The 18528-nt window shown below is 42.7% G+C and overlaps 1 protein-coding gene across 4 annotated transcripts in view; it reads right to left on the reverse strand.

Annotated features, from left to right (window-relative positions):
* Nucleotides 1-957: 957 nt before the first annotated feature.
* Nucleotides 958-18528, reverse strand: part of LOC136383918 (HEPACAM family member 2-like) — a 49747-nt gene continuing 32176 nt past the window's right edge. For 2 of the 4 annotated variants that reach the window (XM_066353855.1, XM_066353853.1), the window contains 3 exons: nucleotides 17708-17781; nucleotides 11090-11199; nucleotides 958-1555 (listed from right to left, as the gene is read on the reverse strand). In XM_066353855.1, coding sequence (XP_066209952.1) covers nucleotides 1552-1555; nucleotides 11090-11199; nucleotides 17708-17781 — 188 coding nt within the window. In that variant the 3' untranslated portion in view covers nucleotides 958-1551. Of the gene's footprint in view, nucleotides 1556-11085; nucleotides 11200-17707; nucleotides 17782-18528 lie in introns of those variants that run through there. The other 2 variants (XM_066353856.1, XM_066353854.1) reach the window with 2 other exon arrangements.

Here is an 18528-nt window from a genome sequence, read left to right on the forward strand (position 1 = left end):
TCGTATATCTTAGTTTTTAATAATTGCATTATGAACCATTGCATGGATCTAATGTCATTAATGTAATTTAAAAAACCCCTATTGTTTGATATTTGGGTTGTTTCTACTTTTATTTGGTTGGAATAAAATCCTAAAGTGTAGCATCACCAGGTCGGAGTGGTAGCAACCAATGTAATGAAACATAAATATTCATGTTTCGTCTTCAAGACTGACAAGACTCAAGATGACTGCTCTGTCCCTGTTCCTTGCTCCTCACTGCAAACTGAACTATTGCCACTTCGTACACCTGCTTCTCCCTAGGCCTCAGATCCAGTCTCCTCACAGTTTCTGCAACCAGACCCCTGGTGATCTACTAGTTTTGTCTGGGACCTTCTATCTAGCACTCTGCCTAATAATGATTGTTACCTGAATCAGTTATTTTATTTGGGGGGTTGTGAAATGTTTATCTAATTCTACCAACTGGTTTCTAACTGATTTAAGTTTATAAAAACTTTTTAAATGTTTATTGATTGATTTTAGAGAGAGAGAGGAAGAGACAGAGAGCAAAACATGTTGTTCTACCTATTTAAGCATTTATTGGTTGACTCTTATATGTGCCCTGACTGAGGATCAAACCCAAAACCTTGGCCTGTTGGGGCGATGCTCTAGGCAGCTGAGCTACCCAGCCAGGTCTCTATTTTTTTTTAAATACAGTGACATACAAGGAGGGAGATCTTTCCCATAATTAACAATTTCAAGTCTGAAAAAAAAAAATAGCTGCCAGAGAGCAAGGTTTTTAGTGTAGTAGTTTTCTATAATCTACACTTGATTATACATTGAGAAATAAGGAAGTGAAATCTAATTCTGTATCCTGAATTTTATGTAAAATTTTTACTCTACAAGACAAAAGAATCAAGGCCATATAAAAGCAAAAACAATAATTTATTTGAACTCATCTTTTCTTGAACAAAAATAAAAATAAGACTTTAATGAGTCATTTCCTTCAGCATTTTATAAGTCTTTTCAGAAACACCATTGGTGATTGACAACTTAGGAGAAGGCGTGGTCTTGCTTTTGTGACACCCATTATTGTTCTGTGGTACAAATAGCAATGAGGAAATTTGGGAATGAAATGCAAAAATAAATATAGCAATCTTAACAGTAATGAGAATTTAAGAAAACAAAGCCTGCCGAAATTTTTATAAATATAAAGTTTCCACCTTTGTAGATTAGTTGCCATAGGGTTGATGTTGATGAAAGGGAACGTATAGGTTAGAACTACTTGAGCTTTTTAGAAAAATTTGATACTAAAAGACAAATTGGAAAGTCCCAGCCTAAAACTATCCACTGAGGATGTTTTCGCAGCCCTGTCCTTCTGTAGCCCAGTGCATTCTGGGCCTCCTGGGGTACCTGCAGGCCAGTGTTTCTAAGTGACTCGAGCCTGCATTGAACAGGATTTGGAAAGAGCAAGAGGTACTGGGCCTGACTTCTTCACTGATTCCGGATGAGTATACACGTCCTCAAAACATTCCTTCATCGTTTCACTCCAGCGCTCTGCTTTTCCATGAAAGCTCACCTGGCAAAGAGAAGTTAATACATGTGACGTGTTCTATAGACTTCCAGTTCTAAAGGCAGAAGAACTTTACATCCTTTTATTCCTTTCCATGGCCGCAAATAAACTGGGTGTTTTAAACTAGTCAAGAAAACTACATTTATAAGCTAATAAGTATAAAGATTAAGCAATAACTAAATCCAGGAGATAGTTTCCTTTTGAAACTAAAGGTTTTCTTACCTGAATGTCCTATTCTCAAGATAGTAACAGCCAGTCTTGGGTTCAAAACAAACCATGCTAAGGGCAATTAATGAGGTCAACAGACAGCATTTGTAAGTTCAGTGAACAAATAATTGGGCTGAGTACTAGAATATGAACACAGGTCAACTTACCAATTTGTTAAACACCAGTCCAATTAGGTATTAGACACATGTAGTTATCAAAATAACACTGCTAGCATAACCAAGGAAAAAACCTTTTGCCTGTCTTTCCTGTCTCAGAAGCAACTGTCCAATAGAGGTAAAAGAAAGCAGGAAGTTAGAATTCTTCACCCAGAGCTGGCACGTTCACTTGGGAGTGGGGGATGGGAAGAGTCACTAACCACATGTGATACTGCATTATTTATGAAATTGATATTTGGGAAATGGCGCCGTGAGCAGCGCGTCCGACAGATCTCCCCAAAATCACAACAAATTTATCAACTAGAAACAGGAAAATTTATCTTCGGAGCAAACTGAAAGCAAAAGGACTGTTATCACTCGAATCTGAGAGACGAGGGTGTGGAGGAAGCTACCGCAGGGACGTTCATTCAAGCCGCGAGAAAGTGCGCCTGTGTGCTATCAACAAGACCACCCCCAGATGCCAATAAGAAAGAGGAAATCGAATATTATGGATACAAAAGAAAGAGAGGTAACACAAATAGATGTGGAAAAATCTACGGAGAAAAGACTTAACATATTGGAAGCCTTGGAGCTAAATGACAGAGAATTTAAAATAGAAATCTTAAAAATACTCAGAGATATACAAGAAAACACGGAAAGGCAATATAGGGAGATCAGAAAACAACTCAATGAACACAAAGAATATATTACCAAGGAAATTGAAACTATAAAAACAAATCAAACAGAAATGAAAAACTCAATTCACGAACTGAAAAACGAGGTAACAAGCTTAGCTAGCAGAACAACCCAGATTGAAGATAGGATTAGTGAAATAGAAGACAAACAACTTGAGGCACTACAGAGAGAAGAAGAAAGAGACTCAAAAATAATAAAAAACGAGAAAGCCCTACAGGAATTATCTGACTCCATCAGAAAGAATAACATAAGAATAATAGGTATATCAGAGGGAGAAGAGAAAGAAAATGGAATGGAGAATATACTCAAACAAATAATAGACGAGAACTTCCCAAGCCTGTGGAAAGAACTAAAGCCTCAAATTCAAGAAGCAAACAGAACACCGAGTTTTCTTAACCCCAACAAACCCACTCCAAGGCACATCATAATAAAGATGACACAAACCAATGACAAAGAAAAAATTCTCAAGGCAGCCAGGGAAAAGAAGAGTACAACATATAAAGGAAGGCCCATTAGATTATCATCAGATTTCTCAGCAGAAACTCTACAAGCTAGAAGAGAGTGGACCCCAATATTTAAAGCCCTGAAAGAGAGGAACTTTCAGCTAAGAATACTATACCCATCAAAGCTATCCTTCAAGTATGAAGGAGATATAAAAACATTCACAAATACAGAAAAGATGAGAGAATTTATCACGAGAAAGCCCCCACTCCAGGAAATACTAAAGGGGGTTTTCCAACCAGATTCAAAGAACAAAAGAAAACAACACCACAAGTAACAGCTCCACCAAGAACACAATAAAACCAAACTTAAACTGTGACAACAAAGGAAAAAAAAAAGGGGGGGGAGAGAATGGAGATTAACAGTAGCAAAGGACGATGAAGTGCAGAAATACTTATAAGATAGGGTACTACAATGAATATGGTAGGTACCCTTTTCATTACTTAATGGTAACCACCCTAGAAAAAACCACCACAAAAACACATGACTTAAAAAAGGTAGCAACAGAGGAAAGAAGTATGGAACACAAACAAACAGAAACAAATGATAGAAAAACAAAAGAGAAGAATCAAACTAGATACAAAACTAACAGAAAGCAATTTATAAAATGGCAGTAGGGAACCCACAAGTGTCAATAATTACACTAAATGTAAATGGATTAAACTTACCAATAAAAAGACACAGAGTAGCAGAATGGATTAAAAAAGAAAATCCAACTATATGCTGCTTACAAGAAACACATCTAAGCAACAAGGATAAAAACAAATTCAAAGTGAAAGGCTGGAAAACAATACTCCAAGCAAACAACACCCAAAAAAAAGCAGGTGTAGCAATACTCATATCTGATAATGCTGACTACAAGACAGAAAAAGTACTCAGAGACAAAAATGGTCACTTCATAATGATTAAGGGGACACTGAATCAAGAAGACATAACAATCCTTAATATATATGCACCAAACCAAGGAGCACCAAAATATATAAGACAGCTACTTATTGACCTTAAAACAAAAACTAACAAAAATACAATCATACTTGGAGACCTCAATACTCCGCTGACGGCTCTAGATCGGTCATCCAAACAGAGAATCAATAAAGATATAGTGGCCTTGAACGAAATACTAGAACACCTGGATATGATAGACATCTACAGGACACTTCATCCCAAAGCAACAGAGTATACATTTTTCTCTAGTGTACATGGAACATTCTCAAGAATTGACCATATGTTGGGCCACAAAGACAATATCAGCAAATTTAGAAAAATTGAAATTGTTCCAAGCATATTTTCTGATCATAAAGCCTTGAAACTAGAATTCAACTGCAAAAAAGAGGGGGGAAAACCCACAAAAATGTGGAAACTAAACAACATACTTCTAAAAAATGAATGGGTCAAAGAAGAAATAAGCGCAGAGATCAAAAGATACATACAGACAAATGAAAATGAAAATACGACATATCAGAATCTCTGGGATGCAGCAAAAGCAGTAATAAGAGGAAAGTTCATATCACTTCAGGCCTATATGAACAAACAAGAGAGAGCCGAAGTAAACCACTTAACTTCACACCTTAAGGAACTAGAAAAAGAAGAACAAAGACAACCCAAAACCAGCCGAAGAAAGGAGATAATAAAAATCAGAGCAGAAATAAATGAAATAGAGAACAGAAAAACTATAGAAAAAATCAATAAAACAAGGAGCTGGTTCTTTGAAAAGGTCAACAAAATTGACAAACCCTTGGCAAGACTCACCAAGGAAAAAAGGCACAGGACTCAAATAAATAAAATCCAAAATGAAAGAGGAGAGATCACCACAGACATCATAGATATACAAAGAATTATTGTAGAATACTATGAAAAATTATATGCCACCAAATACAACAATCTAGAAGAAATGGATAAATTCCTAGAACAATACAACCTTCCTAGACTGAGTCATGAAGAAGCAGAAAGCCTAAACAGACCAATCAGCAGGGAGGAAATAGAAAAAACTATTAAAAACCTCCCCAAAAATAAAAGTCCAGGCCCAGACGGGTTATACTAGTGAATTCTATCAAACATTCAAAGAAGACTTGGTTCCTATTCTACTCAAAGTCTTCCAAAAAATTGAAGAAGAAGCAATACTTCCGAACACATTTTATGAGGCCAACATAACCCTCATACCAAAACCTGGCAAGGATGGCACAAAGAAAGAAAACTACAGACCAATATCTCTAATGAATACAGATGCTAAAATTCTAAACAAAATACTGGCAAACCGAATACAACAACATATTAAAAAAATAATACATCATGATCAAGTGGGATTCATCCCAGAATCTCAAGGATGGTTCAACATACGCAAAACGGTTAACGTAATACACCATATCAACAAAACAAAGAACAAAAACCACATGATCTTATCAATAGATGCAGAAAAGGCTTTTGATAAAATACAACACAATTTTATGTTTAAGACTCTCAACAAAATGGGTATAGAAGGAAAATATCTCAACATGATAAAGGCCATATATGATAAACCATCAGCTAACATCATATTAAATGGCACTAAACTGAAGGCTTTTCCCCTTAAATCAGGAACAAGACAGGGTTGTCCACTCTCTCCACTCTTATTTAACGTGGTGCTAGAAGTTCTGGCCAGAGCAATCAGACAAGACAAAGAAATAAAAGGCACCCATATTGGAAAAGAAGAAGTAAAGGTATCACTTTTTGCTGATGATATGATCCTATACATCGAAAACCCGAAGGACTCCACAAAAAGATTATTAGAAACAATAAACCAATACAGTAAGGTCGCAGGATACAAAATTAACATACAGAAGTCCATAGCCTTTCTCTATGCCAACAATGAAATATTAGAAAACGAACTCAAAAAAATAATCCCCTTCACGATTGCAACAAAAAAAATAAAATACCTAGGAATAAACATAACAAAGAATGTAAAGGACCTATATAATGAAAATTACAAAGCATTGTTAAGGGAAATCGAAAAAGATACAATGAGATGGAAAAATATTCCTTGTTCTTGGATAGGAAGAATAAATATAATCAAAATGGCCATATTACCCAAAGCAATATACAAATTTAATGCAATTCCCATCAAAATTCCTATGACATTTTTTAAAGAAATGGAACAAAAAATCATCAGATTTATATGGAACTATAAAAAACCCCGAATAGCCAAAACAATCCTAAAGAAAAAGAATGAAGCTGGGGGCATTACAATACCTGACTTTAAACTATATTATAGGGCCACAATAATCAAAACAGCATGGTATTGGCAGAAAAATAGACACTCAGACCAATGGAACAGAATAGAAAGCCCAGAAATAAAACCACATATATATGGTCAAATAATCTTTGATAAAGGGGCCAACAACACACAATGGAGAAAAGAAAGCCTCTTCAACAAATGGTGTTGGGAAAACTGAAAAGCCACATGCAAAAGAATGAAACTCGACTACAGCCTGTCCCCGTGTACTAAAATTAATTCAAAATGGATCAAAGACCTAAATATAAGACCTGAAACAATAAAGTACATAGAAGAAGACATAGGTACTAAACTCATGGACCTGGGTTTTAAAGAACATTTTATGAACTTGACTCCAATGGCAAGAGAAGTGAAGGCAAAGATAAATGAATGGGACTACATCAGAATAAAAAGTTTTTGCTCAGCAAGAGAAACTGATATAAAAATAAACAGACAGCCAACTAAATGGGAAATGATATTTTCAAACAACAGCTCAGATAAGGGCCTAATTTCCAAAATTTACAAAGAACTCATAAAACTCAACAACAAACAAACAAACAATCCAATAAAAAAATGGGAAGAAGACATGAATAGACACTTCTCCCAGGAAGAGATACAAATGGCCAACAGATATATGAAAAGATGCTCAGCTTCATTAGTTATTAGGGAAATGCAAATCAAAACTACAATGAGATACCACCTCACCCCTGTTAGATTAGCTATGATCAACAAGACGGGTAATAGCAAATGTTGGAGAGGCTGTGGAGAAAAAGGAACCCTCATTCACTGTTGGTGGGACTGTAAAGTAGTACAACCATTATGGAGGAAAGTATGGTGGTTCCTCAAAAAACTGCAAATAGAACTACCTTATGACCCAGCAATCCCTCTACTGGGTATATACCCCAAAACCTCAGAAACATTGATACGTGAAGACACATGTAGCCCCATGTTCATTGCAGCACTGTTCACAGTGGCCAAGACATGGAAACAACCAAAAAGCCCTTCAATAGAAGACTGGATAAAGAAGATGTGGCACATATACACTATGGAATACTACTCAGCCATAAGAAACGATGACATCAGATCATTTACAGCAAAATGGTGGGATCTTGATAACATTATAAGGAGTGAAATAAGTAAATCAGAAAAAAACAAGAACTACATGATTCCATACATTGGTGGAACATAAAAATGAGACTAAGAGACATGGACAAGAGTGTGGTGGTTACCAGGGGTGGGGGGAGGGAGGACAGGGGGAGAGTTAGGGGGAGGGGGAGGGGCACAGAGAACTAGATAGAGGGTGGCGAAGGACAATCTGACTTTGGGCGAGGGGTATGCAACATAATTTAATGACAAAATAACCTAGACATGTTTTCTTTGAATATATGTACCCTGATTTATTAATGTCATCCCATTACCATTAATAAAAATTTATTTAAAAAAATAAAAAAATAAAAAAATAAAACCAAACTAAAAAAAAAAAAAAAAAAAATTGATATTTGAATTTAATTGGACCTAGAGCATAACCCACAGGCAATCAGGAGGGAAAAATGGTCTCTGTAGGTTTAGTCCATGTTTATTCCACTGAGGAATATTTATTTTATTCTACTAAGGACCACTAATCTTTAGTTAAAATAGGCAAATAGGAACCCTCTAAAGTCTGAAATCCTTAAAAAGATTGGGTCTCATTTAATCTCTGTCCCTAGCACACAGTTAATGTCCTGAAAATGTTTGTGGATTGACTAAAATAAGTGCAAAACAGTTTCTGATGAAATAAAAAGAAAATATTCTACTCTTTTGCTTTTAAAATTTAGAATAGGTAACATAAATCTGTATTCAAGGAAGAAGGCACTGTAAAAAATGGTGGCTGCCCTTCGGGATGGGTTGGAACAGGGACGGAAGAGGAAAACTGTAAAGAGGTATTAGGGGAAAGGGAGAGAGTCTTTCAGAGGCAAGAAGGAAAGAGATGGGCAGTTGGAGAGGGATGACATCGAAGGACGGAGGTCGAGGAGCAGAGTCCCTGGAAGACAGAGACACACAGAGGGAAGCAGGACTCGGCGGGAAGAAGATGGTGAGAAGAGAGAGCCGGAGAAGGCGAGCTCACCAGGGCTGGGAGTGCAGGCCAGTGTTCTGGGGTTGACTGTCCCTGGAAGAAGCACAGTCTCAATAGCAGTTTTGAATAGTGTTTGATGTGCTTGAAAAAGAGCATTTCTGCCTTATTTTCACCCTTTGAAGTTTATTTCTGAGATAAAGCTTTATATTTCCAAAATGTTGTAAAGATATTACTCATGTCTGAGAGCATTCTAGTTTCAGAAGGTGATTTTTTTTAACTTGGAGATTAGGGTTTTTTTTCACATGCGAAACCAGCCTAATAACTTTGTGATCTGAAATTGCAGCCGCCATATCCCACAGTTTAAAATGAGCATTTATTTCATTATGAGGAGCCTCAAAAGATAAATCTTAAATTTTCATTTAGTTTGTTTGCATTCTAATTAGAAAAATAGACATGCAGAATGAAGAACATATGGAAAACAAATGAATTTAAATAGGATAAACTTGTTAATTGGATACAGTCTTAAAAAGTAGGGAGTGGACACACTCTAAAAATTCTTTTCTCTATATTAGACAAAGAAAAATATCTCTTTTCTATTTCAGAAAGTAAAGAGTGTTAGGTTTCATTTTAAAGGGTTTTTTAAAATAATTATCATGTAATAATATTCTACTTTTTGGTTTTACTAGAATGAAAATATGCTTTAAAATAATTTTATTTTAAACCAGAGGTTCCTAGCTCCTCCGTCAGGGCCTGCTCCTACCCCCCCCCCCCCCACACACACACACAAGAAGGAATGCACTGCTGGTAGCCTTGAAGGAGCTCTTGACACGTATTCAGCCCTTGAATGACTGCACCGCTCCCCAGGACTGGCTCTCCTCCCACTGAGGGGATTTCCTAAGCATTTAGCCCCCATTAGCTCTTAATTCGGTATTTACCCAGAGGTGTGCATGAATTACTTTGCTAGAACTGTTTCTTTTGCCAGAGGGGAAGTTCCTGTGTGTGGTTATTGATGTTCTTTTCAAAGTCAATAAATGACAAATAAAGAAATGATGGAAGATTTGTGGCAGTTAAGCCTTCAGGCCGATGAAGCCCACACAAAAGGGAAATTCATTTCACTATTCCAAAAGGCTTTAGGTTTCCTTTCTCCAAGGCTGGGAAGGTTGGTGACTCCTTTATTTTCTTCCTGAGGGTTACTGGATAAGTACAGCAGGTAGCTGGCCTTGACCTCAGCTAAGGCTTTTACTCTTCTGTGGGAGGCCAGTCCTCCGTGTGGTTCTATCCACTTGCGAGTAGACTGCTTTGAGTCTGTAAGAGTGTAAGGCCAGGAGCCACCATCGTGGCCATTCACATGCAGGTTCCCATTGGATTTGGGCAGACAGTAAAGAAATGGCGGAGTCCGTCTACGGCCATACCACCCTGAACGCGCCTGATCTCATCTGATCTCGGAAGCTAAGCAGGGTCGGGCCTGGTTAGTGCTTGGATGGGAGAAGAAATGGCGGAGTCCGAGAATGGTGAGCCATTCTGTTTATTGGTGTCTCACCAAGACAGGCAAGCCACAGAGAAGACAAGAGAAAAGCAGAAAACCAGCTTTTCCCATGAAGGGTAAGGGATCAGGGAGGCGCCTGCAATGGTGATAGCAGGAACCGAGAGAGCAAGCTCTCGGTCTGCCCCACTTTATAGTATAGAAATCAAAACCTTTAATCCAGTGGTCCCCAATCTTTTTTGGGCCATGGGCCAGTTTAATGTCAGAAAATATTTTCATGGACTGGCCTAGGGTAGGACAGATAAATGTATCACGTGACCAAGACTAGTGTCAAGAGTGAGTCTTAGACGGATGTGATAGAGGGAATCTGGTCATTTTTTAAAAATAAAACATTGTTCAGACTTAAATATAAATAAAACGGAAATAATGTAAGTTATTTATTCTTTCTCTGTGGACTGGTACCAAATGGCCCACGGATCGGTACCGGTCCATGGCCCGGGGGTTGGAGACCACTGCTTTAATCCAATATACAAACAAGGAAGTCTCTGATACAAAGTCACTTATCTGAGGCATAATGGGATTCCTCATGAGAGTGCACCATCCCACATCATGCAATCAGTCAAGGGTGTGGGGAAAAGCTTAGTCTTAAAACTAAGCCTTAGGCTATAAGGACCCTGCCTGCTTACAGCCTGTCCCCCACTTGCAATGCAAACTATAAGCGAGCAAACATATATTACAAACTTATTTGACCAACAAAGAGGTTGGGCATTTGCGTGGTGATAGTGTTGAACACATATTTTAGGTTATTTTGTTGTTGTTTTCCTGGTTTTATTTATAGTGATAGATCTTTGGCTATAAAACCACCATAGCCACTGGAAAATCATCAAGGTACCCCAGCTGGTTTGAGACTGGCATGGAGATTACTTTGAAACCCAGATGTGGACTCACTTGGGGAAATGCTGGATTCTAGATCTCTCCATTTCATCCACTGGCCCAAGTGCAAAGCCCCAGGAGATACTTGTGTGTTTCCCTGTTTTGGTTCCTAAGATTCCATATTTTCAGCTGGGAACTATGTACAGGACATACAATTCCCCATTTTAATATTATTTTCTGCTGCTTACAATAAATTCTGTGGAAAGGGGGCGCTGAATGCCAAGCCCCTTCAAGGTAGCATCACCAAAGGCAAGTTCATACTTACTCCGGAGGGTCTTGCTGTTGGGCAGGGATGTGCTGAATAACTTCATAAATTGTACTGGGCAGATCCTGCCCTGATGTACCAGCAGAGGCTGGAACAGACCTACTGGGCATCTGGGAAATGGAGCACATTAAAAAGAAATTAGCAGACTAGAAAATAGTGTATCTACTATGCTGCACAGTTGAAAACAACTGGAAGTAGTGGTGAGTAGAGAATTAGAACTGTTTCTCTTCCCTACAGTGCTCATGTCTTCCTTGCTACATACAGTTCCCTGCACTTACCACCTGTGGTATTTAGTGTAGTAGCATAGCTAATGAGGTCAGAGCAGAATAGCCTAACAAAGCTATCACTTTCTTCTTCATTTAAGAAAAATGATAGCAGTATGGTAAAGGAAATCTAATAGCAAAAAAATGGCAAAAGAGAATATATCAGTGTAAGGTCATTAGATAATGGGGGGAATGTCATGTGAGGAACCTGGGAACTTTGGCTAGGACCGCCCACAACCAAGCGCGCCAAAAGAAACTTCCCAGGAGTCCTTGGGAAAAAAGCGACTGACTGTCAGACAGTGAGATTTTGCTACGTCATATTACCCCGACTTCCCTAGAGGACCCCTTTAAATTTGCCCACGCAGTCTCTCCATGTGCGATTTTCCTGACCTCCATCTTCTAGGCCAGTGAATCTCGTCCAAGAAACGCTCTTTGCTAAATAAAGCCTTTACTACACTTGGTGGCTACACTCCTTCCTTCCTTCTCGGCAGGGAAAAGTACCTTACATTTTGGTGCCAAAAACCCGGGAGGAGTTTGAAGTCTGCAAGGACCGCGCCTCTCCTCTTTCCCTCCAAGAAAGAACCAGGATCTCCAACCTTCCACCCACTTCGGCTCACGGTGCAGTAAGTTCCCCACCTCCAGCCTCCCCCCACCTCAGTTCTTTCCTCTGAGAATCCCTGTCCAAAACTGCAGCTGCGTCAGGGACTTCTTCCCATTCCGAGTGAGTGTGGGCCCGTGGAGACGTCCCGAGCACACCCACTTTACCTTATCCGTCTGTGGCTAGAGCTTGAGTTTTGGGACGCTGATACTCATCTCTGACCACTCCGAGAACTGAGGGTGACCATGGGGGCAAAGGGATCCAAACCTGACTCTAAAACACCCTTATCCGGAATCTCTCAAACATTGATTTTTCCCTAAAAAAGAAGAAACTAATCTTCTTTTGCAGCGTAGCCTGGCCACAATACCCACTGGATAACCAGACCAGGTGGCCTCAGGAAGGGACTTTCGATTTTAACATCCTTCCTGATTTATGGAACTATTGCCAGGAGGCTGGAGAGTAGTCAGAGATCCCTTATATTCAGGGGTTTTGGCATCTGCGTTCTCATCCTAAACTCTGTGCTGTCTGCTCTACAATGCACATCCTCTTGGCCAGAGAAACCTCAGCTAAACCCTCTGCTCCAGATCTCTCCTCCTTTTCCGACTCCCCCGAGGAACTCTTCCCCTCCTGCAAGACTCCCTTGGTTCTATCAGACTCGTCCCCCCTCTTCGCTAGATCCTGCTTCCCCACCTGCAAATGATGCTCTCTCTCTCTCTGCCCTGTTAGTGCTCACACCCAATCTCACTCCAGGCCACAAGAGGAAGCTAACCTCCTATGCCCTCTCCGCGAGGTGGCCGGAGCAGAAGGAGTTGTTCGGGTTCATGTGCCTTTCTCCCTCTCTGATCTGTCTGCAATCGAAAAGCGCTTGGGCTCTTACTTTTCTAATCCTACCAACTATACCAAGGAATTCCAATATCTCACTTAGGCGTATGACCTCACTTGGCATGATCTCTATATTATTATGTCTTCTACCCTTACCCCCGACGAACGGGACTGAATCCAGACGATGGCGCGAGCTCATGCAGATAAGGTCCACGCCTCAAACCCTCAAATGCCAGTGGGCCCAGAGGTGGTCCCTGACATGGACCTCAACTGGAATTACCAGACGGAACAAACAGGTAGGAGATGACGAGACCGAATGATTGAATGTCTTGTAGCTGGCATACAAAAGGTAGTTAACTATGACAAATTAAGGGAAATTACTCAAGGACCTGAGGAAAATCTGGTTCTCTTCTTAAATCGCCTCACTGACACTATGGTCCTCCACACTCGTTTAGACCCTACCTCCAATGCCGGGGCCACTGTATTAGCCACCCACTTTATTTCCCAATCGGCCCCAGACATTCGGAGGAAACTTAAAAAAGCGGAAGAGGGCCCCCAGACCCCTATCCGAGACCTGATGAACATGGCATTAAAGGTTTTTAACAGTCAAGAGGAACAGGCCGAGACTGATTGCTAGGCCCGCATGCAGCAGAAGGTATCACTCCAAACCCAGGCTCTTGTGGCAGCTCTAAGGCCGGCAGAGCAACAAGGACAAGACACAGGAGGTGCTTGACCTAGGTCCGGGCCACCAAGAGGATCCCCACCAAGAGCTTGCTTTAAGTGTGGCAAGGAGGGTCATTGGTCCCGGCAGTGCCCCTGCCCAAGGCTGCCTATTAAGCCCTGCCCTAAGTGCAAGCAGCCCGGTCACTGGCGGAGCGATTGTCCCCTTTTGGCAGCAGGCTCATCCTCGACGTCTCGACGTGGAGGACAGGCCGCTCAGAAGAGAGGCCAAGCCAGCCAGGGGGGGGCATCATTTGAATTCCTAGGCCTTGCAGACGACTGATGCGGCCTGGACTCGGAGACCCCCATTACTCTCTCTAAGCCACGGGTGATGCTACAGGTAGTGGGTAAGTCCATCTCATTTCTTGTGGACACGGGGGCTACCTTCTCTGTTTTGCCTTCATACTCTGGACTTCTAGTTCCCTCACAGGTCTTGGTTATGGGAGTGGATGGGACCCCTACTTCTCCTCTTCGCACACCACCTCTGACATGCAGTTTGGACGGAATCCCCTTTTCACACTCATTCTTAGTCATGCCATCGTGCCCTGTACCCCTTCTGGGTCGGGACATTCTACACAGTCTCGGGGCCACTATCCAGCTGACAGCATCTTCCCACCTACTCCTACCACTCCTGACTAAAGACTCTCCCACTACCACAGATCACCCTAACCCGATCACACCTCCTATTCCACTGGATGTTGTCAACCCTCAGGTCTGGGACACTTCTACCCCTGTGGTAGCAACCCAGCACCCACCTGTACACATCCGCTTAAAGAATCCCTCCCAATTTCCATCTAGGCCCCAATTCCCTATTTCAGCAAGTCACCACCAGGGCCTTAAACCAATAAGTACCTGCCTCTTAAACCAAGGTTTACTCATCCCCACGGACTCTCCCTGCAATACCCCCATCCTTCCTGTTCGAAAACCCTCAAGAGCTTATCACCTCGTACAAGACTTACGCTAATCAACGAGGCAGTAGTTCCCCTCCATCCAGTAATCCCTAATCCTTACACATTACTGTCACACATTCCCTCAGACACCACTCACTTCACGGTCCTAGACCTCAAGGATGCCTTCTTTACCATTCCTCTACACCCTGACTCTAATGCAGCCCAGCAGCTTACGTGGACCATCCTGCCCAGGGGTTCAGAGACAGCCCACACCTGTTTGGACAGGCGCTGGCTCGGGATTTAGCTGCATGCGATCTCTAGACTAGTACTCTCTTACAATATGTAGATGACCTACTTCTCTGCAGTCCCTCCCTGTCTGCCTCAAGAAGACACACAGCCACCCTTCTTAACTTTCTTGCCATGAAGGGATATCGTGTCTCCCCTGCTAAGGCTCAACTTCACTCTCAGTCTGTATTCTATCTGGGCATCACCTTGACTCCCACCACCCGAGGTCTCACCTAGATCGAACTCAGACCCTCCGCAGTCTCCAACCACCTACCATCGCTGATCAGATTCTTTCTTTCCTTGGTCTAATAGGCTTCTTTAGACACTGGATTCCCAATTTTGCTCTCTTAGCCAAACCCCTCTATGAAACTGCAAAAGAGACTCCCACGGGACCTCTCACATCTCCCACCACTGTCAGAAGGGCTTTCTGTACCCTTCGAGACACCCTCATCTCCTCTCCCCCTCTTACTTTACCCGACTCCAGACGCCCCTTCCATCTTTTCACTGATGAAAAGCACGGTAATGCTGTTGGCGTGTTAACTCAACCTGTGGGGCCCACATACCGCCCCGTGGCATATCTCCCTATATAATTGAACACCACCATCAAAGGCTGGCAGCCCTGCCTCTGGGCACTGGGTGCAGCAGCTGAACTCACCAAGGAGGCTACTAAGCTCACCCTTTCCCAACCCATCACTGTCTTTTTCTCCCACCGACTCACCGACCTCCTTTCACATAAGTCTCTCTCTGTTAGGTCCTTCCCGCTTACAAGAATTTCTCCTCCTGTTCATCGAAAACTCTTCAGTCACTCTTTTGCCCTCTCCCAGACTCAACCCAGCCACTCCACTGCCAGCTCCAGCGACACTTCCGGAACCCACCCACTCCTGTACAGAGCTAATAGATTTCCTCAGCAGACCCCGAGATGGATTATCAGATTCCCCTCTAAAAGATCCAGATCTACTACTCTTTGTAGATGGGAGCTCTGTACAGGGACCCAACGGACGATGCCGGGCGGCCTATGCAGTTGTCACCACCTCCTCCACTCTAGAAGCCCAACAGCTCGGGCACTCACTCTGTCCCAGGGAAAATGCATAACCATATATACTGACTCTAAATATGCTTTTCTCATCACCCACAGCCTCTCTGCCCTCTGGAAGGAAAGGGGCTTCCTCACTACCAGGGGCTCCCCCATAATCAATGCTACCCTCACTTCTAAACTTTTGCAGGCATTACAGCTTCCCACTGAGGTGGCTGTGGTACATTGTAAGGGTCATCAAACCTCTCAGGACCCAGTGGCCTTGGGAAATGCTCGGGCCAACGCGGTGGCTCGAAACCTCCCCCTTGGAGCCTCCCCCTCTCCTCTCACGTTTCTCTCCACCTCCTTGAAACCTTCCTACACTCCTGAGGAAGAACAGACCCTCCTCAAAAAGGGTGGAGACGTGTGCAGCCAGGGATGGATATTTCTCAGAGATAGAATTGCCTTACCAAAAGAACAGGCTGAAACTCTCCTTTCTGATATCCACTGTTCCTTACACATAGGGCCAAAGCTCTCTATCGGTTCTTACAACCACTCTTTTTCCTCCCAGGCCTCCAGCAGACTATTGAAAAGGTACACGCAGCATGCACTCTCTGTTCCAAAGCCTCTACGCAAGGGAGACTCCGCCCCCGCTTCCCTACTCATCAGCTGAGGGGGCACGTGCCAGGCCAGGATTGGCAGATTGACTTCACTCATATGCCCCCTCATAAAAAACTCTGTTATCTCTTAACTTTTGTTGACACCTTTTCAGGATGGATAGAAGCCTTTCCCACCTCTCGAGAGACGGCAGACACTGTTGCCTCCATTCTCATTGAAAACATCATCCCACGGTTTGGACTGCCAACTACCATCCAGTCAGAAAAACGGCCCGGCCTTCACTGCCCAAATAGTCCAGCAGGTCACCATCTCTCTCCACATCACCTGGAAGCTCCACATACCCTATCACCCTCAATCGTCGGGTAAGGTGGAAAGGGCCCATGGCATCCTGAAGGGTCAGCTGCCTCAGAATATGGCATTGCAAAGTCGCTGCAGTGCAGTCCTGCCTCTTGTCGATGGTGATGAAGGCGCTGGCACTACTGAGTCAACCTTAGGAGGATGTAATGCCATCAGCCCCCCTCCATACTCACAAGGCATTTGCACAATAAGGTCTGTGGGCAGGAAACCGACCAGATGAACCTTACATTGATAGAATTCTCAGAACAAATGAGGTAACCATCCCTAACAACAAACAGTTTTGCAGCGCCCAGAAGCAAGAAGTCTATTCATGGCCCCTTCCTTAAGTGAACTATCATGGAGGAATAAGGTAGCTGGGACAAGATGGATCCTATATCTACAAAGACATTAATGAGCTGAGGAGCTCAGAGAAGCGTTCTGCTGTCTATAAAAATGAAACTGATTACTTTAAAAGACCTTGTCATTGCAGACTGAAAAAAGTTGGCTTCACCTGTAAAAGCTCCCCCCTCACATCTCATGCACTGTTAGGAGAAAAATAAAGACGTGTGTCTGCATACTTTGGGTTTATAGGATAGTTTTCTTCTGAAGAGCAGAAGGTACCTGCAAGGGTATGACCCACTGTCCTTGCAGTGCCCCCGAGAGACACGAGGGGGCAGTGTAGGGGAAGAGGAGGAACAGAGTTCAGTGAGGCTGCAGGCTGCACTCACTGAGGTGATGCAGGATGACTGAAACCGGGGTCTCTCTCCGGATTCCCTGTTGATTCAGTTCTCCTGACCTTCCACCTAGTTAGTAGTTAGTTCCCTTTTCACTGAGCTCACCAGGTAAAGACCGTTGATGAATTAGTGTGACTTCCTTACTTGTGTTAGCCTTATTTATAAAGTCTAAGAGAGATGCTTTAGCTCCCCGGATCCAGCAATGTGACTCAGAGTGGGCGCACACTGCTGACATAGTGCAGCCATGTGCCCACACTGCCCAGTGCTGAAATGAGTGCTGCTTACAACTGGGTGAAGCCCAGTTCTACTGCTGTGCTAATCGGCCACCAGGGAAACTCACCCTGGGAACTGCAGGAGCTTCTGGAAAAGCAATGAATTCATATATTCCGAAGTCTTCCAGAGCATCCTCGTGGCCTGAAATGAAAAACAAACACCACTTACAAGCCAAATGCCTCACCTTGCTATGGTTGTTTTTAAGCCTTTGTAAACTTTATTGTTTGCTTCCAGTGCAATGTGTATAAAACCAATGTAGCGTTTCCTAATCCCCCGTAGTGGTACTGCCACTAGCAGTGTTGGAAATCACTCCTTCCAAAGCTGAGCACGGACACTGAACTGGGCCACGTCCTTAGGCCTGAAGTGGGAACAGTGTATTATGTGTTCAGATAAACACGTATGGGCTGGGTTGTCCTTTGTACCTCTCAGTTGGCAGAGCTCTACGGCCACCAAGGCCTCAGCCTGGCCGCCTTCATCCACTCCTGCTGCCGGCTGCACCCAGCTAGGTCTGAGAGCACCGGGACTAATAGAATAAATAAGTAACTATAGCTGCCCATACGTATAAAATATAATACAATACAGCGTCAAGATCACTAAACTATCATGTGAAAAATGTCAGGAATGGGGTGGTCAGAGGAACCAGATGGTCTCTCTGGGCCTTTCCCAGCTGCCACATTCTCATTGGTGAGGAAGGGCTAGAAAAGAGGAAGAACCCGTGTTTACTAAGCGTCCAGGCATCATATGAGGAAGTTGAGGTCAGGAAAAATAATTTTCCCAAGGTGACATTGGGACAACGTGGCCTATGTGGGACTGAAACCCAGCTCTGTGACTGCAAGTCCCATTGTTAACTTAGAACAACCCAGCGGGGAGTCAGTGGCAGTGGGAGGA

Source organism: Saccopteryx leptura, chromosome 12 (assembly GCF_036850995.1).
Source record: "Saccopteryx leptura isolate mSacLep1 chromosome 12, mSacLep1_pri_phased_curated, whole genome shotgun sequence".
Classification (NCBI taxonomy): domain Eukaryota; kingdom Metazoa; phylum Chordata; class Mammalia; order Chiroptera; family Emballonuridae; genus Saccopteryx; species Saccopteryx leptura.